The sequence below is a fragment of the Nilaparvata lugens genome, chromosome 2 (assembly GCF_014356525.2).
Source record: "Nilaparvata lugens isolate BPH chromosome 2, ASM1435652v1, whole genome shotgun sequence".
In the NCBI taxonomy this organism is placed as follows: domain Eukaryota; kingdom Metazoa; phylum Arthropoda; class Insecta; order Hemiptera; family Delphacidae; genus Nilaparvata; species Nilaparvata lugens.
In genome coordinates, this window is record NC_052505.1 from 15,248,635 (window position 1) to 15,276,040 (window position 27,406).

The following is a 27,406-nucleotide window of genomic DNA, read 5'->3' on the forward strand; positions in this document are numbered from 1 at the left end:
ACACTCAGACCAGTCGTCTCTAGTCTCCGCGACTGTCACCATTTGAAAACACATGCTCTCGACTCGAGTCGAGTCTCTTCTCGACCTGAGTCGCGTAAGTATGAGTTGAGCCTAAATGTTCATTCCTGTTCAAAATAATCAATCATATTTTATTCGACTAGAAAATATATTTTCAATGATTAAATAATTAATTTTTATAATTGATATTGAATATTTTGTTAATTAATGATATTTCTACATTGTTAAAAACCGATCTGGCAACGTTGTGGAGCTAGAAAAGGATAGCGCTATCTGCTTTGTCGAATGATGTACAAGGATAGCAACACCAATTTAAAAAAAATACTGCCATTATATCGTAGACCTCAATCTAATAGTCCATAATAAAGTCAAATATTGTCATCATAACGTGGACCTCACTATATCACTATAGTATGTAGTAAATAAATAAAGTGTGATAAACCAAGATATAATAATGATAAAATATTTATTTTCCTGATAAAATGTTCCGTTTGTAGTCTTTTTCTTGTAGTCAATTGTTGAAAACTCAACTCTTGTAGAAAAAATGCAATTAGTTTGAATGAGAGATTACTCACTTATCTTGTAATACAGATTGATCCAAGCTTAATTATTAAACTACTTGAGTACCTACTGCGTTAATCAGCAAGCTATCCTTTTAGCCTTGCACCATAGGTGATAATCTCACTTCTTTTAGATCTATGTAATGGTTTGTGCACTGCCTTCTCAATCACGCTTTGCTTATCTTTTGTCCTGGTGTATGCTTTCCAGGATATTTCCTGAGTACTATCGGTGAGTATATTTGATTCTTCTAAAAATGATTTTTGACATTTATTCTGTCTGGCTTCAACTTTTTTATTCATTTGGCTTTGGATTTCAATATCATTCTGTAGCATAATATACTATACAGTTTACATATACTATATTATACATACATATTACTATACCATACGATAAAGTTTCACCAGCTTATGTTATGATGACAGTATATAATTGTTTATTTGTTTCTTATAAAAATAATTTTGACATTTATTCTGTCTGGCTTTAACTTTTTTATTCATTTGGCTTTGGGTTTCAATATCATTCTTTACCATACAGTTTTATCCAACTTATGTTATGATTAGAGTATATGTATTATTTTTATATAATTCTTCTAAAATATTTTTTTTTTTTGAGATTTATTCTGGCTTCAACTTTTTCATTCATTTGGATTTGGATATCAATATCATTCTTTACCATACAGTTTTATCCCACTTATGTTATGATTAGAGTATATTGTTCTTATATGATTCTTCTAAAAATAATTTTGAGATTTATTCTGTCTGGCTTCAACTTTTTCATTCATTTGGCTTTGGATATCAATATCATTCTTAACCATACAGTTTCATCCAACTTATGTTATGATTATTGTTTATTCGATTCTTCTAAAAATAATTTTGAGATTTATTCTGTTTTTTTTTTTACAATTTGGCTTTGGATTTCAATATAATTCTCCATCATACAGTTTCATCCAACTTATGTTATGATTAAGGCTGTGCAGAGGCTGAAAATAAACTTTCTACTGGTGATATTTTTCAATGTTTTTCAATTTTTATATCATCAAGCAATCAAAATAAAAAAGTTTTCTCAGGAATTTTTTGCGATCATTACTTTTTGAGATATGAGCGCCTAAAGTTTAAATTTTTAGGACAGAACATTTCAAATTCGGTAAGAGATAAATCCATGAGATTTATAGGATAAGTTCTTCATTGTATTTTTGGTTGAATAAAACAACAATTTTCTGAAAATATGAATTTTTGAGAAAGTTATTCAATTCACTAAAAATGATCAAAAATAACTTTTAGTTGAGTTATTTTTGGTCATTTTTTGTAAATTGAATAACTTTATCAAAAATTCATATTTTCAATTTTTTTATATTCAATAAACAATACCATGAAGAATTTATCCTCTAAATCTCATGGATTTATCTCTTACCGAATGAGATATGTTCTGTCCCAAAAATTTAAACTTCAGGCGCTCATATCTCAAAAAGTAATGATAGAAAAAAATGTTTTCCTGTGAAAACTTTTTCATTTTGATAGCTTGATAATATACATATTGAAAAATATCTTCAGTAGAAAGTTTATTTTTAGCTTTCGCTCATCCTTAAAGTATATTGTTTATTCGATTCTTTTAAAAATGATTTTGAGGTGTATTCTGGCTTCAATTTTTTTATTCCTATGGCTTCGGATTTCAAAATAATTCTTCAGCATACATTTTTATCCCACTTATGATTATTTTCTTATCAATCCTGGTTGGATTATTAGTTTAAAGATATTCTCGATATGGAAGTGAAAGATAAAAGTAAAAAGTACATTGTTTTAAACATTGTCAAGGATGAAATATTGGGTGAAGAGAGCAGCCCATCTTTTCTAGTAACACTGAACCATTGTTTTGATTCAAAAAATAATTTGAATTATGAAATAAAGAACTATATAATATTCTTGTAATCGAGCAAAATTGTTTCGTAACTGTTATCATTAAAAAGATAATTTGAATTATGAAATTGATTTTAAAAGAGCTCTTCAATATTCTCTATGCAAATATTCTACCATAGAGCAATGGTTCACATATTACGATGGACACTTCATATTATGAAAATGCAAAATGAGGCTATTTTTATTTTAATAAAACAAAATAAATCTTATAGCACCCTTATTCTTTAAAAAACTTTAAAATAGTTGAACAACTAGTTTCGGTTTACACCATCTTCAGGTTCTCAAATAAACCTGAAGATGGTGTAAACCGAAACTAGTTGTTCAACTATTTTAAAGTTTTTTAAAGAATAAAGGGTGCTATAAGATTTATTTTGTTTATTAATTTAAAAGCAGCCCATGTCAATAAGTGTTCTATTTTTATTTATATTTTATTCCATTCATGACTCATGCATGTTTGAACTTTCCACATTCTAACTATGCTATATAATAGGCTATTTGATGTTAAAATCTAAGTAAGTCCTCCACTAATAATGTTGGAGGCTATATTCTTAAACAAAACAGAAGCCGAAGCATGATTAAAATGGGAATTTGTTTTTAAATTTGACCAATATTTTAGTTTCTAATGCGCCTTATTTTCAGGTAAAAGCCTAGACTTTGTTACATAGCAATTGATTTAGCCTGAAATTTGAAGAATAGTCAATATTTCGATGGGTATGAATGTAGATTTAGTGTATAGTTGACTAGTCTAGAACTTTTGTAAGGTTTCTTTAAGAAGCGACATGAGCTTTGTACGTTAAACAAGGCAATACTCCTTGGATATGCGTGTTGCTTTTTACAGTTACTGTTTGAACTGATTTAATATTTTGTAGCACGTAGCGTCCTATTGATGATAACAGTGAGGTTCGCGTTATTATGACAACATTTTATTAGAACTGGTGTTGTTATACCTTGTCTCTTATTCGGCAAAGCAGATAGTGTTATCCTTTTCTAACTCCGCAACGTTTCCAGATCATTTTTTTACAATGTAGAAATATAATCAATTGACAAAATATTCAATTTCAATTAGAAAATTTATTATTCAATCATTAAAAAGTATATTTTCTTGAAAAATAAAGTATATATGATCATTTTTAACAAGAATTAACTGTTAATATTACATCAGATATCCCGGTATCAGCTATCTTCTATAGAAGGAAGTGGGAAGGCAGAGAAACGACAACGCTGTTCTTCTATCTTTCTCCATTGCCATTATAACGTGGACCTCACTTTAACTATAGCTTCTGTTGAATGAAAAACTATCTTTATTACATACTAACTAAAATCTATTCTCTGTTACCTACTTATAAAATACATGTATCAAGATATCCAATTTTATTGCTTATCAGTAAGTTTAGGAATGATACATCATCATCTTAATATTTTATAGATACACGCAACGCCTAAAATCAATTTTATGCATGAATATAATTTGAAATCATCGAATACTCAAGAGTCTTCAAGTTCCAAAAAAGTCTTACCCCAAAAATCTAAAAAATCTAATCTAGTTACTATTATCCCACCATCGACATTAACGTCTGTGTCTTTTGTGCAGTCAACAGAATCTATCTAATAAATGGGATATTTTTGCAGATGGTCCAAAACTTAATTTTTTATTGAATTTTCCGAAATTTCTCTGAAATTTTTCTAGAAGTATCTTCTCCTTCAATAATTGATGATCTGACGATCTTCATTTGCTGTTCCAAACAGAGTATTATCCTCTAAATCAGGGACCTTTTCAATGTTTCTTTCCCAATAATCAGACAGAGAAGGGCAATGATTTTTTTTTTCTTATAGTGTTATCCCTCTTCAATAATTGCATATTTATATCCTAGTCATTCATCAGAGAAAGACATACATTGAATTATAATAAGATTTTACATATTATCCTATTTACATAATATCCCGTATGGCACATTATTAATAATTTATTGCCAAGTACTCTTAGTAAAAAGTAAATTCGTATGACTTTAATTTATTTATTTATTGGATAGAGTAAACAATAAAGTAGTCGGAAAAGAAAAAAACAGGCTATTGCCCAAAACTTCTTCAATTTCCTAATTTTGTCTTAAATTGTCCAAATATTATGCAGTATATGATTGTCCATTCACTGTTCCAAGTTTTTCAGAAATCGTGATCAGTGAGTGAGTCAGTGTGATAAGAATTTTTATGAGCATTCATCCTGTATAATTTTATAGATGTCAATTTGATTATTAGGATTTTCAATCCTTCAGCATAGATTCTATCTACTTGGCTTCTATTTTTTTATCTAAATATCACTCATATAACAAAAAATAACACTGTCAATAGTCTCGATGTTTTCTTATACAAGGCAAACAAAAAAACAATTCTTTAAAACCTATAAGAATTTTTTTGCATGTGTTGTACAATGTAGACTGCTAACACTTGATTCTCTGATTTTCTAAATCATTCATATTCAAGTAGGTACAATAGTTGAGTTTATAAATATTTTGGACTCAAATTGGACAAAAATCATGAAGTGTAAACATAACCTATTTTTGGACAATTTCTATCTAAATTTGGGAAAGGAACAGTTTTGGGCTTTAAGCCTGTTCCTTTCCCAATCATTCATAGTTGAGAATTATATTGTATCTATCAATGTATAAATGAATGAATAGTAATGTATAGAAAGTTTCATATCCGGATATTACTTTGAAGATTTTGTTGTTAATAAAAAGCAAACCCACTCAGGAAAACATATTTGTGGAAATTTAATTTAATAAGAAACTGATTATTACACACAACAAAAAAATAGGAATATACACATAGCCACAACTTTAAACCCACAATTGATAAATTACAGAAAACTCACATTACAGACCAAATTTATAATAAAACACTAGAATATTGTCTTATAATATTACGAATTTATTGAATACATGTTGCATACATGTTTCAACGCCTATAATCTTCAGTGTGGTGGGGAGGATAACCTCACCACACTAAAGAGATGTTGAAACATATATGCAACTATTTAATAAATTCGTAATATTATTATACAATATTCTATAGTGAGGTCCACGTTATAATGGCAGTGTTTGATTAGCAATGGTATTGAAGAAGAATTTTTGTCTTTCATTGTCTTTCATTCAACAAAGCTGATAGCGCTATCTCTTTCTCGCTTTGCTCGGTTGCCAGATAGTCTTTTAACAATGTAGAATTAATAACTAATTAACAAAATATTTTATCTTAATCATGTAAATTTATTATGAAATTATTAAAAATTATAATTTATTGCTTAAAAAAATCTAATTGATTATTTTAAACGAGAATGAACAGTTAATATTACATCAATAAATCTGTATCTGCTACCGTCTATAGAAGGCATTGACTAGACAGAGTTTGGCAACGTTTTTTCTTCTATATTTCTTCAATGCCATTATAACGTGGACCTTACTATAGTGTTTTATTATGAATAAATATTAATAAAACAATATTGAAACTTGAAGTACCCTTTATTATTTAAAATATTACAACGACTAGTTTAGACCATAGGTCATTTTCAAGTTACAACGACTAGTTTAGACCATAGGTCACTTTCAAGTTCTTGAAAATGGTCGAAACTAATTTGTTGATTCGAACATTTTCAAGAACTTGAAAATGACCTATGGTCGAAACTAGTCATTGTAATATTTTGAATAATAAAGGGTACTCAAAGTTTCAATATTGTTTTATTAATGAAAAAATATCACTACATCTCACCAAATCAATATAAGAAGCCAAATTTATTGTGAAACCATTGAACAACATGATCGGTAATCATTTAAGTAGATCTGTAATGATCATTTTATCTGTTTTCAGTCCGAACATTGGACAGGAGACACAACAGCCAGTAGCAGTAGAGGCGGTAGATGCGGTAGATGCGGGGGCGGCACCCGAGGATGAATGCGGGGGTGGTCAGGAGGCGGTGAGGAGTGTGCTGTCACCGGTGACCAGTGGTGACAACGAGTCATTCGCCGACTGTGACGAGGAACTGAAGACGGGTGGTGACGTCACAGACACCTCTGACGAGAAACTCCCCTTCCGCGATCCCGACTTCAGTGTTAGTGACTTGAGTGACCAAGAGGTCGAAGTCGAAACAAGTCCTAAACACGCAGTGACTATCTGTAGTGTAGACCAGGTTCACATATTCGAAAGTGCCATAAGCGATTCCGAACTATACTCAGCAAGAACTTCAGAACAGTTGAAATCGGGTGATAGTGTTTCTATAGGTTCTAGTATTAGTTTAAGTTTAGAAAATTCAAAGGAGGAGCCAGTGATTGAGGAGTTGGTGAAGAGTGACGATTTAAAATCGAAAGCGGAGGAGGATAGTATAGAAGTGATAGATTCTAGGCAAAGTTTGAGTGGAGTGTTGGTGGACGATCGGTCGGAAGGTGACACACTCAAGGAAGACACAAACTCGCAGTTGAGTGTGAACGTAGAGTTGCCGAGGCCGTTGAATGAGACACACCACAAGAGTACACTGTCAGTGTGTCTGGTGGATGAGGATCCACTGCCTGTGCCAACCTATAGCAGCAAGTCGGAGCGAGACGTTCGCGCGCCCTTGGCGAAGGATGGGTGCGTTCGGAGGAAGCTGCTGAGGTCGGCGAGCACCGGTCAGGAGGTGGACGAGTCGAGGATGACGGTCACTCACGCGGCCACCTCGCAGTCGTCCTCGATACTGCTCGACAAGCACTGGGGGCCGGAGCGAGCTGTCAAGGTGCTACGCGAGCCCAACAGCAGTCTCGGTATCAGCATTGTCGGCGGAAAGGTATCTCTTCACTTTTCCTTGTCTCCATTAATATTATTTTCGCCCCACTTGAATGTAATGAGCTGGTTTTTGTGAGTCATATGGAGGCCGAAAACGATTGTTTTCTGACCAGGCCGGTAAAAGTTTTACGGCCCTAGGGCTGTAAAATAACCTTGAAGTCAGCTGATTCTGATTTGATGTGAACGTGTTTACAAAATGGTTTATGAAACGGAATCAGTTTATGCTTCTAGAATTGAATAAGTATTCTGCAATAAGATACTATCATTTTATTTGGATGAATAAAATACAGAAAAGATTTATATATTATAAACTATTCAAATTCGATTTTCAGAGTAGGATAGAACTTCTAACCTAAACTTCCGAAGTCAATGACAACAAGCATTGTTGACGTTGACATTCAGTTTTCAAGTGTGCTAAAACAGCTGATCAAAAAACTTTTCATTATTGTGTTTATTATTCAAGAATCAAAACATTTGTAATAAAATCATCTTATTGTCAATTGGAAGAATAAAAAGTATAAACTCAACCTCTTACATAATTGAACATAATCTTTTAGGTTATTAAGACAAATCAGAATAAAAAATATAAGTACTTGGACAATTTCCTGATATTCAGATTACCTCAGATTTGCTAGAGCTATGACCTTCCTGTTTTGCTTTCGTAAGTGCCTAATAAACAATTATTCTCATATTTATATTGTTTATTTTTCTGTGTGGCGAAAAATAACGTTCTCACCATGGGCAAAAATGTTTTTCCGGCTCTCAATCATTTCTGGTCCTCGGCCTACGGCCTCGGACTTGAAAACCGATTTTGAGCTAGAAAAGTCTCATTTTCGGCCCTAGGTGCGAAATATACTATTACAGCTATTCATATTTTCCATTGTCCAGTGTCCAAGGAATTGAAATTGACTTGACAGTAGAGGCCACAGATGGTTTCGTGGGTTGGATTTCCGTTGGTGGCATCTCATTAGTTCACATTTACACACGCACTTTACATTACCCACGCACAGTCAAAAAACTCACTTGGGCATCATCCGCAATTTAAAAAAAAAAAATTACAAAATATTTTTAATACAGTACTTTGTATGGTTCATACATAAATTATTATGAATTATCATTGGGATTCAACTCCATCAAAATGTCTTCATCTATCAAGCTCATACACTAGAATGACGACTTGTAGAGTCTAATAATATTCAAAATTTTCCTTAATAACTCAATATCTTCAAGTTCTGAGAGTTTATTGAATGTAATCATTCTATTATATTCGTTTTTTAAACAAATCAAATTCAAAATTTTTATTTTATTTATTTCTAGACTGAAAAGTGGACTCAAATCAACTCAAGTGGATAGCATAACCTATTATTTTTATTAATTCATAACTCTACCTTCATTGTATTATCATTCATCACAATAATCATCATCATCACCTAGGCTTAAAATACTTCTAGGAAGTCGCCTTTGTAAAATAATAAATAAATAAATAAAATAAAATTGTTATAAATATGAAATATTTACTCACTGACTTGAGTAGGCCTATGCTTTAATATCGCATGGGATGCATAGTCGAAAGTCATTGACAGTCACAATTATTATAGTCTACAAGTCGTCATTATAGTGTTAAAACTTGATGAAAAATATAGCAGTTTGTAATAGAAAGAAATTCAATGACTTGGCTTCATCCTTTTGTGAATTGTGGGTGATTTCTTATCAATAAAATTTCAATAGATTTTAATTTTTATTTGGAGTATCAAGTTACTCCCTAAATATGGGGTCGTGAGACTGTCGGTACATAGGTATTCAATTGTTCATGATTTTTATAACATTTTCAACTATTAAGAGCTACATTACCTTAGAATCTACATTTATCATGTTTAAAGTTACAGGCATCTTACTTTCAGCCATAATTTTTGTATGAATCATACAACATTATTTATTTATTGATTATTATTATTTATTATTTATTTAGTTACATTATTCGACATTAATCTCGGTCGAGCGTACAGATTTGATTACAATACTAATAGTAAAATGTACTGTTGAACTACCATATAATAGCTCCTTGTCTTGGTGTGGTTCTAGAATGATGATACCACCAATATAGAACTGATTTGTTTGTTAGATTCTGTGGAAGTTGTAAGTGCATTGATAAAACTTACCTCAATTTCTAATAACATATCACAAATTTATTTTTTTATTAATTCAAGATACACAATTAGTGGTCAAAATAATTGTGGAAGGATCAACAGGCACACCCCAAAACTGTAACTCCCCAAAATTTTGATTTTTATACTGGACATAGCAGTGATAATTAATTTAAAATGTTCACTAAAAAACTTTATAACCAATAGTAACCAATAATTTTATAATTTTATCAACCAATAGTATTAGTAGGCCTACTGACATTAAAAAACTGATAAGACTCTAATGTTGTGTGTGTTTTTATTCAGGTCGATCTATACAATGCTGGGCCAGACAGTGGGTCAGCGATTTCTGGTATTTTCATAAAAAATGTGCTTCCATTGAGTCCAGCTGGTCGAACAGGAGAGCTAAAGGTGAGCTTGGCTTCATTTTGAAAATTTGCAATTCTTTTAAATAAAAGTTATTAAAGTATTTACTTTTATTGAAACTAATGTCGTTTGCCCCTCAATACCACCATCGGCAATGTGAGGAAAGATTCAATCACTTTTCAATACTTAAATTACGGCATAGCAGTCTGATTTTTATGATTAAAAACTGTTGGCTTCTAGTCACATTTGTGAAGCGCTATCGGAGATTTGCGCTACTCCACAAATAATGTGAGTAGTAGGCTAATAGCTTTTAATAATAAAAATCAGACTGCTATTAACTCAAGTACTGAAAATTGATCATTAACTAGCTGTTCGTAATGGAAAGTGAAATTGAAACTATTTGAATTAGAAGGAATACATTTTTCATCAATTATTAAAATTGCTCACGGCAGCCTACATACCACATGGTTGAAGATTGAAAATGGTCCATGAATAATCACTAGAGAATACTCGAATGGCTGTAGTCGAGTGGATTAGATGCTGGCCTTGTAAGCAAAGTATTCAAAGGCCCGGGTTCGAATCCCAGCCCGGGCAAGATATTTTTCTCGGGCCACTCCCGTGTTTCGGATGGACACATTAATTCGTCGGTCCCGGCTGCTAAAAAGCAGTCGTTAGGTCATGTCAGAGGCCCTGAAATTGATCAGTTGCGACCTGAAAACTCTGACACCAGACCTGAGCCAGCCAGGTCACACGATATTATTATTAATTACTAGAGAATACTTTCAATTTGATAACAAAATCAATTTTGGAGAGAAGGGGAAGCCTGTATTCTATGAATAATAGGCTTACATGAACAAGAATTCAGAATGATATTAAATAGGTTACAACCAAATAAATACAGCAGTATTGAGAATCATATAGTAAGGTACAGCCAAATCGGCACTTCCGATTCTCAAGTAACTCATATCAAAGATATTATGAACTTCGATTACAGAGAATTACTAGTATCGTAAGACGATTTATCCAATCCAGGAATTATCCAATTTTTACTTGAGAATTATATAATCCATTAAACTAGTCGTGTCTTGAAAATATTACAAGGATACTAGTAATATCCTATAATAAAACACTTAAGTAGCCAAAATAAAATATTTTGTTATTACCGCAAGTTCATTTAGCAATTATATCCTTGTTAACTTGTTAGCAGAATACTAATGTCTTTTTCTATCGATTTGAACGGTATTTACTACGTGGAATTTACTACGGTTCATTCCTAATAAAAGTTTGGGCTTCAGGAACTTTAATATAGAATTGTATTTATTTTTAAAGCAACTGCATTTATTCTTTTGATCAGGTGATAACTGGCATCTTGAGAGAGGAGATAATACTTTATCCACAATACAAACATATCACTGTTCAACCACATTTTTCATCTATTCAAATAGGAGTGGATTTTGGCAAATCCAATTCTCCATTATTTGTTAATTTGTGTTTGTTTCAGACTGGTGATCGTATCCTAGAAGTGGATGGCATTGACTTGCGCCATGCCAGTCATGAGAGGGCGGTGGATGTCATCAGAGCGGCAGGAAATCCTGTGCACTTCCTTGTTCAATCGCTAGTACAATGGGTGAGTTCACAAATATTATTTACAATAAGAAACACCCAACCAACTATTGAATGTTATGTTGATATCTATTTATTTATCAATTTCATTAAAGTAAAAAGTAAATTCGTTTGGATTTTGTTGGTGGGGAGTCCCTTGCGGGAAGGTCCCACCGCCTGAATATATCATTTAAGTCGTCAATGGACCTTACGACTGTCATACTTCAGCCGGGACCGACAGTTTAACGTGCCCATCCGATAACACGGGAGTGATCTGGTTGAAAAACTTTTGGTAATGAGTGGGTTTGAACCAGGGATCTCTATGCTGCTACGCAAGCACTCAATTTCATTTAATGACATGAATACGTAATGGAAGAAAAATCAGTCATAGACATTACTATTTATAACACAATTTTGAAAAATATAGTCCAAATTTCTGTTTATGCCAAATGTTTTTCCACTCCAGGAATAATCCGAAAAAATTAATGATCAATTACAATCACGCATTAAATCACAAAACAAATCGAATTAACACAATCAATTCGAAAGTAACAATTGAATGGAGGAACACCTCCATATCTCAAATTAAAAAATGTATTAGGCCTGGTATTCATATTCATAAGTCCTTGAATACTCTAATATTAAAATGTTTAATAACTTGTATATAATGGTAAATAGCGTTTACGAAGTGGATCAGAGTAAGGTCCAAGCCACATGAAGCGCTTTTTCAGGCGTTTTTGCACTGGCGGCGGAAGAGTCGGCAGGGCAGGAAGCTCTCCTATTGGCTGATATCAGCTGGTTCTCGAACGCCTAACCAATCAGCTGATAATCAGCCAATGGAGAGCTTGCTGCCCTGCCGAGTCGACCGCCGCCAGTGCGAAAACCCTGGTAAACGCTTCATGTGTCTTAAACCTTAGCCTTGATGTGAGAAGCTATTTTCTCAACTTCTCAGTCATTTCTATTCTTTTATCATTAATATTACATAACTGAATCCAACGATTCACATCTACAGCTTACGGTTCTAAAACATCAAATTTATGTTTCACTACCAGGGGTGCCCAGCCCCCCACAAGGGCAATGGCGCATGCCCCCCCCCCCAATCCAAGTGTAATGCCCCTCCCCCAAAGTATCCCAATTCCAAACCCTTCAGTTTTTAACATTAGTCAGTGTATGACAGTAAAATTCACATCTTACATTCTAATCTTCCAAAGGACATTATTTACCTTTGTTCTTGTGGGGAATTCTTTCTGTTTTCATAATATTGTAAAAATATATACCATCGTTTCTTATTTCTTTTTAAATAGAAATAAAGTATCTTTTTGATATTATTTTTGAGACTAGCAATTCACACGTTCTTGTTCGGGGCATCCCATGAAGGGGCATCAGAAATAAGGATAGATACATCTCATACCACAGCTCATTCTTCGAAGCTTTTCAAGTTAGTCTAAAAGTATGTTGAAAAATATATGGCCAACTTTTTCAGGGTTATTCAACCTCTTTTTCCTCCAACTAATAAGATTGTCTCTGTCTGACTTAAATGTACACTGTATTTTCTATCTCGGAGTCTCTCGACGCTGAGAAATTATTTACTGTCTCAAATTTTGAAGCTCTTTTGTGTTGGAAGTTTTTATTGTGTTGTTTTTCTCTCTCCTGTTGAATTATGTGTGTGAAACTTTCATTTGTTCCTTTCAAAAAGTGGAAAAATTGGAATAGAATGACTACCGTACTGTATTTTATTTTTTTATTTGATTGGCGAAGAGTGGGCAGTAATGTCGACTCTTTTCCACTTGACTACAAAATTGACGGAATTCTCCACCTTTTCACGTTTGAAGCGAATGCATTATGAATTGGAGAAAAGACAAACTTGAGACAACTAAGCTTGTAGAAGATTGATGTGTATGCAATTTAAATAATAATTTATTGTTGTATCAATCAGTATAGACCTAAAGAAGCGTTTTATAAACAGTAAAATTATAAAAAAGAATCATCACAGTTTCTCTCTCATTGAGAAAGATTGGTATGACTCTGAATGGCGAGGTCATTCATGGAGACGTTCATTGGTGCTGATCAAAGAAGAGAGTTTTCTACCCAACAATTTCAAATTCCTATTCTGAAACTACATTATTCCCAATAATAAAGCAACTATAACCATGTATTGAAAAATTTGTGATTATTTTCAGAGGCATTCAAATCATCTTATTCATTTTTTGGAAAAACCAAAATGAGGACAGGTTGTGGAAAAATGTATCCTATCAGATTCCCTTTAAATTATTACATAGATAAAATCCCAATTCAAAAGTTTTACCCAATTGAAACATTCATCTTTTTATTTTCCATAATACTCAACATAATCAACCGCTTCTGAATAAAGACTGATACAAGATAAAAAGATGTCTTTGAATTTAAACTTTGTACAATTTAATCTTATGGAAGCTTGGTTGTTGTATCTGATACATCTTCAACGTTTTTCCAATTATAAATTCAGCAGTTTTTCGACAGATTAGATTGATCATATTAGTCAAATATCTGCTACGTCAAATTTATTCGTTCAACACTCATTGAACATAGAGCAATGACTATTCAAATATTCAGATTTTCAAAAATCAACCTTACGTAATAAATTACGTAATATATTTATATATTTATAATGAGCTTGAATCCAGTTTTTCTCAAGTTGAGATAAATGAATTCAAGCAATAAGCGTTATTTCTCATATCAATGTATCAGAAAAGTATTGATAAGAACGCTTGGGAGGGGTGAGGTTAACTACACTTTTTCCAATTGTGTTTGAGAAAGTATCAAGTTAATTTAAGAAAGTATTAATTGTATTTGAGAATAGTCACTTATAATTGAGAGAATGATCTACTTATATTCTCATGTAGATAAGAAGTAGTCAATTGTATTTGGGAAGTCATCACATGTAATTGAGAATAGTGAATTATATTTGAGAAATCGTCAACTGTAAATGAGAAGATATCAATTGAAAATGAGAAAATTCTCCAATTGGCATGTCGTGACTTTTCTGTAGGCTACAGTACATGTTTGATTTGAGCAGGAAAGGATACACAGTATTCCAATTACTACCATAGGCTTTGCATGGGGGCAAATTAATATTTTCAATGGTGAAAGTATTTCCCCTGTACTGCTCACGAATGATTTATGAGTATCATTATTTTCTATGTATGTATTGGCAACGCGACTTTTGTCTCCAAACTTTTTATAAAATATTGCACTTGATTGAGATCAAATTATCTATGTACACGGCGCAATTGAACTTTATCATCAATCAATTGAATCTCTTGATCAAACAATTCGGCAATTCTTCAATGGATTTTGGGGCTTGAAAATATCATTTTTTTCAAAAACTAAATGTTTTATTGGAATACTAAATATATTATCATACTATTTTATATAAGTAGCCTACAGTTGTGAAAAATATTACTTGATTACTGTGTGGTAAATAGGGTGTAAATTTGAAAGATTGAAATTGGCTTCATTTGATATTTTTCGCAAATTTTTGACAAACGTTTTTTCTTCTGTCAAATTCACTAGAGTTTGCGATGTTGTTGATAATTGCATTCCCATTTCAGAGACATTAATATCATCATGAAACGACTTCGTAATTAAAATAATTATTAGATTAAAATGTACATTACAATTTAACTTATCATTGTGCTTTTAAGAAAATTAGGTTGCTACAGCAAGGAAACTCAAACACAGGACCATTAAAAATTAGAATCAAGCAAAGGAAATCAGAATAATAGTGGATGATGAAGTTATAATTTATTTTTGTCAAAGATTTACCTTCAAACTCATAGGCTTAAAATTACTAAAATTCCTGCATACAACATTTTATCAATTGTATTTTTTATGCTTTATATTGAGTTACAATTTGCAAAATATAACATTGTAAAGGTGGGAAAAAGTATTAAAATTAGCTACATTCGGATATCTCCATTTAATACCTTGATTTTATAGCCATGATTCAAAATTGACATAAAATATAAAAAAAAAATCATGCCCCCCCCCCAAAATGTTGATGGCGCAAATTGCGCCATGCCCCCCCTTGTGGGCACCCCTGTTCACTACTTAGGTTTATATTAAGGTGCATACAGACTTCACGAATACGCGCATTTCACTATCAATCAGCTGATGCTACTCTTATTATAACTGTATTTTTACAGAAACAGTGAAATACCGACATATTAAACACAGCATCAGCTGATATAAAGTGAAATGCGCGTGTTCATGACGCTCAAGTATGTATGCACTTTTAGAATATCGCATCAAAATATTATGGAATCCATTTTATATCTATCATAAAGCTATATAAATACAAGCCAGCATGAACTTGTTGCATGGGTGAAGCAAATTTTTATAAATTTGTAATTGATTGAGCGTTTAAATTACAAATGGGCTCATACTGTATTGTAGAGTGTGGATGGAGATGGGGAAAGTTCTGGAATGGAGGATGGCTTGAGGAAGGGGAGCTCTCGCCGCAGAGCCCCTGCACCCCCCTCCCCCCATGGGGAGCTGCTCAAGACATCTCCCTACCCGATTCCTCACCCACGAACACCCACTCCAGAACTTATCCAGGTGAGTGGGTATCCAAGATGAGCCTAAGGTTTATGCATGGGTCATGGAAGGACGAGAAAATAATAAACGAATTGAAATACAGTCTCAGATGGGCTCTGAACCACCGGGAAGTTAGTTTATAATTCATCCCATATGATTATGATTTATACTCAGAATAAACTCTGAATATATATATACTCAGAATATATAATATACTCAGAATTGATAATACTCAGTATTTATACTGTTTATGGTTGGTCTAAAGCTGCCTTGACCCATAAGCTGATCTTTTTTGATGTTATACTCTTGTCATGGATTTGTTTTAAGAGGTCATTTTTTCAACCTCCGATTGGTTATAAATAGAAGACAAATTTATATACTGTAAAATAATAATTTTTTCACTAAAAGTTACTTACACTATTATTAGTATACTATTGTTACTTACACTGTTTATTCATCGACATAATTGCCGTGAAGATTGACGCATTTGTCTTATCAGTGTACCAGCATACCAAAATCCTCTTCATAAAATGCTGCCGCCAAATGAGTTCAAGTGGGCTATGACGTTTTTTTTTGAGCTCCTCGTTTGGAAGCTCTGCTCTCGAAGTCATGTGTCTTGAGTTTGGGAGGAAGGTAATAGTGATATCAAGTTTGTGATCAGAATTATCCTATTTGATTTGCTAAAGAAGCCGTTTAGTTGTACCAGCACTATGAGGCCGTTTTTGGGGTCTATAACTTGAAAACAATTGACGATCTGGCCACATCGATTGCAGGGCGTTTGAAGAGGATGATGAGCTGTTCAGCTCTATGAAAATGCCTCCCTACTGCTTTTCTGTGTCTTATGATAGGAATGTGATTGGAGGTTGAAAAAAATTACACTCGTATATCTCACACCTCTTCTTGTTTGCATGAAATACAGTCGTAGATTCTTGTTCGATATTATCTTCATCATATAGTGTTGTATTATTGTAGATTAAAAAATCTAATCAAATTCAAGATTTTTATTTTTTTAATTATGCTAGTGGAGTGTATCAACTTGAACTGCAGATAAGTCGGACATAGACTGGTGATACGTTGTCCTACATATCAATGCTATCACAAACCAGTATTTTTCATCTTGCAATCTTGACTTCGCGTTGGATAATATGAGTAGCAATCATCCTATACGTTATCCCTTTATTTATCTGGAAAGTAATTTACATGAAAAAACAAATTGGCGACCTGAAAAACATTATCAAACTATGTATTTTAGTTTTAATAGAAGTTAATATTAATTTGTTCTCAAGTATGTGCATGAGTTGTTCATTTTTTTAACGCGTATTATTCTATGATGGAAAAATCACATGAATCTACATTCTATAATTATTACACCAACAAATCTCGAGAAACTAGTTTTCATTCTATCAAATGAAATTCAATTCCATCGAATGATGGACAAGGATAGCAAGAATAGCAACACCAATGTTAATCAAATACTGCCATTATAACATGAACCTCACTATAGTGTGTTCAACCTCTGTAATCATAGTGTTCTATGAACATTGATGAGTGTTTTCTGATTGCACAACAGGAAGGCTTGACGGACGAGCAAAAGCAAGGCGTGAGCAGCCGCCCCTCGATGAAAGTGCGGGCTCCCCAGCCGCCTTCGGGGGCGGCACAGAAGCCAGCCGCCTCCAAGCGCTACTCGTCCGACAGCGAGGATAGTGAAGACAGCGAAGATGATACTCGACTCATGGAGGGTCGCATCTACACTAAAAAAGGAGTCGAGGTATAACAATCGTTCAAAAAATCAATATTAGCGTTCAGAAAATCAGAATATTCTTATTTTCTATTTTTCAATTCAGTTGAAGTGTGGTCGGATTAATCACGTCTGATTTCATTTTTTCCCAATCAATTTCTCTAACTATAGTGTTGTAAAATAATAGCATAGAGAAACAATAGCGTAAGTAGATATCCCATGGTATATCGGCGTTATATCCCATGGCGTTTATGTCGCAACTTTTACTGTTATCTCGAGCCGATTACTGTCGATTATTGTCGATTTTTACTGTTTTGCCCGGGTAAGAGTGTATGAACGGCACAATATGAGAGACTACCAGTGTCATAAAGCTTCACAGGAAAGAATTACGTGGACTATCAGCTTGAGATAACAGTAAAAATTGCGACATAAACGCCCTATACCATGTGATATCTACTTATGCTATTGTTTCTCTATGATAATAGTTAACTGTTGTGTTCAAATAACTGTCATGTCAAGAAATTATCCCTTCCGAATGTAGCCTAATTATTAATCTTTTGATAATCATTGTATTGTAAAATAGCAAAATTATTTATTAGAGTAATTTTGAATATAAATTTCCAGATTTTTATTCCCATTTTTGGACATGAGCCTGTTGTCTCTTCTCATAAAAGTATGTACATGATCATTGTAAATGATTAAAATAAAAATATAAAAATTTGATCAACGTTGAGCATATACACTGGAATAAATGTAGATCAGCCTTCATTACTGTGTAATGTTCAGAGCATCATTGATGTTGAAATTCAAAAATTGTAGATTTTTGTTGTTTGTTATTATTATTATTTATTTCATTGACAATCACAGATCATAATTAATATATAATATGATTGGGAGAAGACAACAGGCATAGCCCAAAACTGTCTTCTCCCATTTTTTTACAAATAAAGCCGCGTTTACACCAAAGTTATTAACAAAATGTTAATAACTTAATCCTTATAGATTCTATTAGATTGAACGGAGCTTGACAAACACATATGATCATCATGTGTATGATAAGTTATGTTCAATCTGATAGAATCTTTAAGGATTAAGTTATTAACATTTTGTTAATAACTTTGGTGTAAACGCAGCTTAAAAGTTTAAAAAAAGAACGAGGTTAAGATTTCACTTTTTACTTCAAAAAGTCCAATTTCCACTTCAAAACTAATGACTGAATTTCAAATTTTGATATTCAAAAACTAATTAAGAACAAAAATATTTCACTCAAATCTCTACAAATTGGAAATTTTTGAGTAATTTTGCAAAATTTTGAGCCAGAAAAGAAACACAACTTCAATATTAGCACAACTATTATGATGTAGCACGTGTTCTGAACGTATTGTATTGTAAGAGGATGGACGCTCGAGAGCTAGTATAAGAAAAAGAGCCGTTTCTCGAAACTATTGAGGATACATTTTGAATACCTAGCCAAACGACAGAAGTAAAGTAGTTCAGTAAAGATGATTGTGAATTATAAATTGTATTGATGGGTTTTTTGCTTTCCTAAACATTTTCCTCACAAAAAATCTTCAAACAATTTCAAATTTTTAAACAAACCTATGGCAAATTCTGATTGTGTGATGTTTCTTATTTCACTTGACAATTTATTGAACTAGTATTTTGAATATTAATTGACATGAAATGTTGTCATTTTCGACTCTGAATTGTGTTGTGTGTTATATTGTTAGCTATATAAACTTGACGTTGTCTATGTGTTCTATGAATTTGTTGGCAATTAAAATCTATTTATTTATTTAACGTATTCTAATAATAAGTTCTCTATTGTGATCTTTCAGATATCACGTGCCAGTGCTGGAAACGTTAAGAGGTCAAAAGAGGAAATTGAAGCAGATCCGGAGGAAGAAGATGACTTTGGATACACCGCAAGTGAGTGATCTACTATTTCTCACAATCTTACCAGCTTGTTCAATCTATCTGTCTCAGCTCTGCTCCGATTCTGTATTATATAAATCCCTCATCAATTAAAATAGAATGTCATCCATTCAGAAATATTCTACTGCTATCACTAAGTGCGGCTATAGTCGGTGTCTTCGGACATCTTCGAGAATGTTTGGGGCACATGAAGTGAATGGGCGGCTACTTCGTTTTTCGTTGTGTAATCTGTTCTTCCTTTAAGCCGCTCTCCTGGTGACAAATAATTTTGTCGGAGAAGGCTTGGTTGTTGAAAGTTGTGCTAGGCCCTGAGGTCTGCCGATTTGAATCTGGTCAACAATGCGATCTTAATTCTAGTGGTTTGAGGGTCTTGGAAATAAGAACATAGATATGCGGTTGACTGACCGCTCTTATAATAATGAAAATAATATCAAAAATATTACAAAACAAATCTTTACATGAATAATCAAATAATCAATCTGTCTTTAAGAGACCAACACAACATGTCTTTAAGAGACCAAATTTACGGGGGCACATCTGATATTGTAGTGGGGGGTATCAAGTACTTATGTAAGATCTGTCGTCATCGAGTCCGGTGTCCAAAGGGTGACGGATGAGGATGAAGGGTGATGACCTCCAGGCATCGGGCTAGTGGCGTCAGATCGAAGATAGGCCCGCACGGCAAGGTCGGATGTCCAATATCACCGGCCATCTCGGTCGGCGAATTCGTCAGCCCTCGTTAGACAGCAAGGCATATTTACAGCTCAATCCTCGAATGAGTATTCGAGAATACACAAACAAAAAAAACCCTTAAATGGGTTTTTGACTGTTACTAATCCATATAAGCCTAAAATAAGTATATACTGCAGCAGTCAACCACTCTGAATTGAATTAAATAACCTACGCCATTAATAAGTGTTAGTGAAGAAAAGATAACCGATTCAAAACTAATGGAATAGATGATTCTCAATTATTAAACTTTACTCTTCAATGTTTGCTTCCATTACGAACTGCTTGTTAAATAATCACTTTTGAACAATAATTTACGACATAGCAGTCAGGTATTTATAAATAAAAGCTATTAGCTTCTACTCACATTCGTGGAGCGCTTTCGGACACTAGGCCCTTCATCAACACTGGCTGTCACTTTCGTTGTTGAATACATATGGTTAGTAAGCATCTTGGGCTGTGGGAGTGGCGGGATTTTTGGAATGGTTGGCGGCGGGGGTGGCGGGAATGTTTGAATTTGTGGATTATTGGAGTAGGAGGTTGAAGAGGCTGTGTGATTTGAAGTTTGTTTGCTCATTAAGGATGTTGTGGGGATCTCTTTTAGTATGTTTATATATTTCAAATTGTTCCAAGGTGTTTAGTTCAGGCCCTTAGTTTTTGATGTATAAAATTTTTAAATATAGCATTCCAAACAAAAAACAAGATCAAAAACCTACTAACCACAAGAGAACAGAAACAAAACGTATACGAAAACCCAGGGGTATACAAACTCAACTGCTCAAATTGCCAAAAATACTACCTGGGGCAGAGCGGTCGTTCATTTGAAAAAAGATTCAAAGAACACATCAACAACCCCGAATCAGCATTTGCTACCCACTTAATAGGAAACAATCACACCTACACAGACATAGCCACAAATTAAAAAAAATAACTCACCAAAAACAAAGGGCCTGAACTAAACACCTTGGAACAATTTGAAATATATAAACATACTAAAAGAGATCCCCACAACATCCTTAATGAGCAAACAAACTTCAAATCACACAGCCTCTTCAACCTCCTACTACAATAACCTACAAATTCAAACATTCCCGCCACCCTATCTAGGAGAGGTTATAATTTTGAAAATAAAAATAAATTTCGGCACACCTTCAAGAGAGGATTGGAACAAACGAGTAGCAATTGGCCTTGACACAACGTCTTCACCATTCACACTATACAACTCGTTGTGAATTTCAGTGGCTTTTTTATTCTTTCCCGTTAAAACCCGAATTACACTACGAAGTTTTCATTTGGCGGTAGAATTGAGTGGTGGATCCATATTGGATTGCTCCTAACTGACTAATGAATCATGGCAGCCATATGCAAATTTTACAGCACGGTCACTAAACCTGGAAGTTACCTGATATAACAGCCTTTTCCTATCATGTACAGGCTTATATAAATAGTGTGACTTAATTCTGGAACGATCCTCATACTTTTTTAACTTGGAGCGCTCATGAAATGTCCAAAATCGTCAAGCAAAGGAACAAAATTGATATGAATCCAATTGGAAATCCAAAGAATTAGATTCTGACCAGTTCTCTATAGTGAGGTTCACGTTATAATGACAGTGTTTGATTAGTAATGGTATTGCTATCCTTGTCTGTCATTCAACAAAGCGGATAACGCTATCTTTTTCTTTGCTTTGCTCTGTTGCCAAATCGTCTTATAACAATGTAGAATTAATAATTAATTAACAGAATATTTCATCTTAATTTTGAAAACTCATTATGAAATTATTGAAAAATATAATTTCTTCCTTAATAAAATATAATGATTATTTTAAACGAGAATAAACATTTAATATTACATTAATAAACCTGTATCAGCTACCGTCAAGAAGGCATTCATAAGACAGTGAGGATCGGCAACGTTGTTCTCCTATTTTTTTCCACTGCCATTATAACGTGCACCTCACTATTGTCATTTATTTATTTATACATTATACATAGGTTACAATATCATTCTCAACTCAAGGAACAACAGGTTTAAAGCCCAAAACTGTTCCTTTCCAAATTTAAATAGAAATTGTCCAAAAATAAGTTATGTTTACACTAGATGTATTAATGACGGTAGGTGGGTCTATTCGAAAAATATCGAAAAATCTATATGTGGACCGCACTATAGAAGAGGTCTTAACCTCATTTTAGGAATAAGGCACTCAAATGCAGACTGCAGAAGCTTTGCTGGAGAAGAAAAAGCTGTGGTTAGCAATTATGTTATAGAAGGAAATTGCAAGGCATAGATTCGGCAATGTTGCTCATCTATATTCCTCCACTGCCATTGTAACGCGGACCTTACTATAGAGGAGAACAACTATATTATCTGTTATCTATATTATCTTTATTATCATAAATAGTATATTATCTATATTATCATAAGAATTTATGATAAATTACTCACATATCAATGGTATTGATGTCAATTAAGTTTGTTTTTTTGGTCCTTCAAAATATGTGAATATTTCTTATTTTAGTGATAATAATGTGTAATTTTTCTTCTATGTTTGGTTTTGAAGAATCTAAATTTAAAAATCTACTTTGTGAAAATAATTAAGAACTGAAAATTTTGTGAAGTGAACAACTACTAGACTTTACCTATTTCGGACTATGTAACCTTATCTAAAATTGGGAGAGGAATAGCACAAGGTTACCTTATTTTTTTCTCCCTATCATTTTTGATGATGTACGTATTATATGAATCAATAAAGAATAAATAAATTTTCGGTTGTGAAGATGTCAGTCTACACGTAAATATCGGGGACCGAGCTTCGCTCTGGAGTACAAAAGCATGAACATTTATTACGAAAGAAGAAAATATTATAATAACATTCATACAGAAATTTTCTATCTAATCACAGTAAATTGAGATTAATTCCCAGAGGATTGCAAAAATTCCCCTCACAAAGGCCCAGTTGCACAAAAGCCGGTTTAATTTTAATCCTGATTAACTTCACGTGAACCAAATCAGAGAAGACCATTTCAAAAAGATGGATCTACTGGAATTAATTAGGATTGAAAATAACCCGGCTTTTTCGCAACCGGCACTAAGTACCTGATTGAATGATTACAAAAGTTCAACAGCTGAGTCATAATTTTGACACACATCAACTCGCTCACTCACTTCCATCACCAACAGACGACGAAATAATTATTATCAGCTGTTTTTCCAAGGATGAATAATAATTATCCTTTTAATGTCCTTCAGCGAGTTTTCCCAGGGATGAGACCTAGTGCAATCGAATCTTTATTATTATAAACCTACTATGTTCTGAATGTCTTGAGAATCGTTAGAGCCGTTTTCGAGATCCGGTGAAATACAAACATCTCAACATCCAAACATATAAACAGAAGCTGCTCTTTTAATAGTAGAGGATATCTGAAACCGTTAAGTAGGCGTAACATATCTGCTGTTTGAGTAAATAAGATGAACCTCTCATTACATCCAATCTATTCCATTCGATTTATATGGTCATAGTAAATAATCAATATATCATAGAATGAAATATTTTTGCAATTCAGTCACTGCTCAGGCGCAGTAATAATCTGCATTTTAGGCTAAATGATTGTTTACTTTAATCATGAAGGGAACATTCAGCCCAGTCCCTATTCCTTTTGTTGAACGTAAAAATCAATAATAATAAGCGTCATTATTTCAAAAACAAAACCAAACAAATCATCAAGCATACAAAATTTTTTTCAAAAAAAACTTCTTAATAAACCTACTGAATTGTATAATTTGACATAACAGGAAGGTTGTCTGTCAGGAGTCGGTATCTACTGAATCAATATTACAATGATTTATCCTAACTGAATAGTATCTGATGATATCCTAACTGCCCCTTCGATCTACAAAACTAAAATAAATTCAAAAATTTGATAATTATAATTATGATACTGTTATGCAAGAAATAAAAATAATAATATGCAATATTATTTGAATAATAAATAGAAAATAAATAATCAACTTTTCCTTTCATCAAAACAAAACAGAAAAAAATAAGTGTGCAATACTTAAATAATTTTAATTGAATATCATACTTTAGTCACTTTATAGCCAAAGAAAATCATATACATATCACCTAAATTACTAATTACTATTATCATGACCTACTCAATTCAATAATTGAATTCTCTGATTAGCGGCTCTCTTATTTTGCTTGCTTGTTGCACGTACCGTGCCAGCTTCCACCAATCACTTCCATTGAGCCAATCAATGACCTCTGAGTCACTCAATTCAACCATAGAGAAACAATAGCATAAGTAGACATCCCATGGTATAGGGCGTTTATGTCGCAACTTTTACTGTTATCTCAAGCCGATTACTGTTGATTATTGTAGATTTTTACTGTTTTGGCCGGGTGAGATTGTATGAACGGCACAATATGAGAGACTGCCAGCGTCACATAGCTTTATGGGAAAGAACTTCGTGGACCATCGGCTTGAGATAACAGAAAAAGTTACGACATAAACACCCTATACCATGGGATATCTACTTACGCTATTGTTTCTCTATGATTCAACTTTCCCCAAAAAGGCTGTTCGAACTCCCCTTCAGGATTGGACATACTCCAATGAAATGTTTATTATTTTTCCTCTGCCCCATATACAAATTCAAATTCAATTCAATTTATTCAAAAACTTTATACATTACATAGTACGTAAAAACAAAGTAAACACAATATATTAGATTGTAACATTAATATGAAAAACAAGTAACAAGTAAATTAATAACTCCATGCTTGGACGATAAGTCCGCCGTGTGCATGGAGGAGTCTTCTGGCAATCGATAAGAAAAATAATAATAATAATACTTTATTGACACTAGATAAAATATAAAATCTAATTACTAATAAAATAAGAAATTGAAAATTATAAGCAAAAATAATACTTTAACTAAGTGAATTGAACTAAAAAAAAAATTAATTTCTTGCACATTGAACAGATCCACTGCTCTTCCTCTCTGCCATGTCCATAGTTCAAATTCAATAATGCACCTCTAGCCTTCAGAATAGAACTCATCATTTTCCAAAAATCGATTATACAGTTGTTGATGGAATTACAAATTAAATAGATTGAAGAATATTAAGCTTTCAAGTTTCACATTTTTACTTACACGAGTTATAAGTCTGACTTGTGTATTGACATTGAAGCTCTAAAGTCAGCATCTGATTACCGGACTATTTAATCTCAATAATGAACATTTATTATTTAATCATGAAAATGTATATAATTTTCTTTATGAATTTAATATATTTCATATACAATTGATCTTCATTAAAATGAATGAAATGCAGTAGATACATTATTAACAAGAATCAACAATATTAATGTTAGATAAGATATAACGGGATCACTTGAATCTCAGCAATCTACAGTAGAAGGCAGTGGAAAAGGATCAGTGACAACAATGCTCTTCTATGAAATCCTCCGACTAGATTTTCTCAGCGTTTCCTCAATTTCTTCATTCCATGTCGTTTCTCATGATCAGAATAATTCCATTAGTTTTATATTTTCAACAATTTCTATGAAATCAAATCTTTATAAAATCTATATTTTATATGAAAGCGAAATGGCACTCACTCACTGACTGACTGACTCACTCACTCGCAGAACTAAAAATCTACCGGACCAAAAACGTTCAAATTTGGTAGGTAAGTTCAGTTAGCCCTTTTGAGGCGCAATAATAACAGATTTGAAAAATTTCCAAAGTTACGCCCAAAATCTGCGTTTTTCCAGCTTTTTTTAGCGTTTTCTCAGCTTTATCGAGAACAAATGAACAGAAAATGTTCAAATTTAGTACAGAAGCTCAACTAGGTTGTAATAATGTTGTGTTAGAAGGAATTTGAAAAAACCGCCAAAGATACGCCCAAAATTAGCGTTTTTTTTTGCGTTTTCTCAGTTCTTTCATCAAGTAACAGACAGAAAATGTTTAGTTTTGAGCATATCATAGGCGAAATATTGAAGGCCTCTCAATTTGTAGACCTCAGCGGAACCTCTGTACCGAATTTGAACGTTTTATGTCTGAGAAAACGTAGAAAAGCTGGTAAAAAGACTAAAAACTCCTGTTACTATATCGGTATGCTCAAATGAAAAATGCAGGCGAGCGAAGCGAGCCCGCTGATCTCATTTTTGGACGATCCAGTCGGGGGTCCAGGGGGCGGAGCCCCCTGGTTAAACTGATATGGCGAGCGAAGCGAGCCTGACGGCTAGTAATTGATGAACAGTAATTTTCCTACGTTGTAACATTTTTTCGGAAATCGGATTTGAACCTTCAAATCCTTCAAACCTTTGGAATTGTACTTCAACCTTCATTGAAGTACATTTTTGGATCTTAATGATTATTTTTTTACATCGAACTGTTACTTAAATTTCACATTTTAAACCTATTTTGCATTTTAGATTATTATTTACATTTGACTATTATCCTGTTCCGACCGATATTCGTCCTCTAGTAGGTTTTTCCAACATCTCGGTTCCCTGCTCTTACTTCAACTGTGATTTCTCATTTCTATATTTAATCAAACCACACATTTCAAATTTCAACGTTCATTCTTTATTGATTATGATTGTACATCATCAAAATGATAGGGAGAGAAAAAATAAAGTAACCTTGTGCTATTCCTCTCCCATATATTCTTCTTCATTGTATTTTGACTTTGGATTCTTGGTTTATTGAATATTACTTCAGTCATATTCGAATTTTTCAACTCGCTAAATGAAAGTTCCTTACTAAAAAGGCTGCTATTCATATTTTCCCCCATGCTATGCAACATATTAAATTATATTGTTGTATAAAAACCTGTGCTTTTCTATTCATATTTTTCCCTCATGCTATGAAACGGATTTAACTACATTCTTTTATGAAAAAGCTGTGCTGCGTTTAGCATCCCTTTCAACATTTAATGGAGAGGTTTTGTGGAGCGTGCTCGGAATGAGTGTTTCTACTATTCAAAAAATGTTTATCAGAGATGAACA

The 27,406-nt window shown here is 33.1% G+C and overlaps 1 protein-coding gene across 12 annotated transcripts in view; it reads left to right on the forward strand.

Annotated features, from left to right (window-relative positions):
• LOC111045441 (multiple PDZ domain protein) overlaps positions 1-27,406 on the forward strand; it is a 587,845-nt gene that overhangs the window by 227,910 nt on the left and 332,529 nt on the right. For 10 of the 12 annotated variants that reach the window (XM_039420670.1, XM_039420673.1, XM_039420674.1 and 7 more), the window contains 7 exons: positions 787-807; positions 6,351-7,299; positions 9,749-9,853; positions 11,310-11,435; positions 15,845-16,006; positions 17,556-17,753; positions 19,562-19,652. In XM_039420670.1, the coding sequence (XP_039276604.1) occupies positions 787-807; positions 6,351-7,299; positions 9,749-9,853; positions 11,310-11,435; positions 15,845-16,006; positions 17,556-17,753; positions 19,562-19,652 (1,652 nt within the window). The remainder of the gene's footprint in view (positions 1-786; positions 808-6,350; positions 7,300-9,748; positions 9,854-11,309; positions 11,436-15,844; positions 16,007-17,555; positions 17,754-19,561; positions 19,653-27,406) is intronic. The other 2 variants (XM_039420679.1, XM_039420672.1) reach the window with 2 other exon arrangements.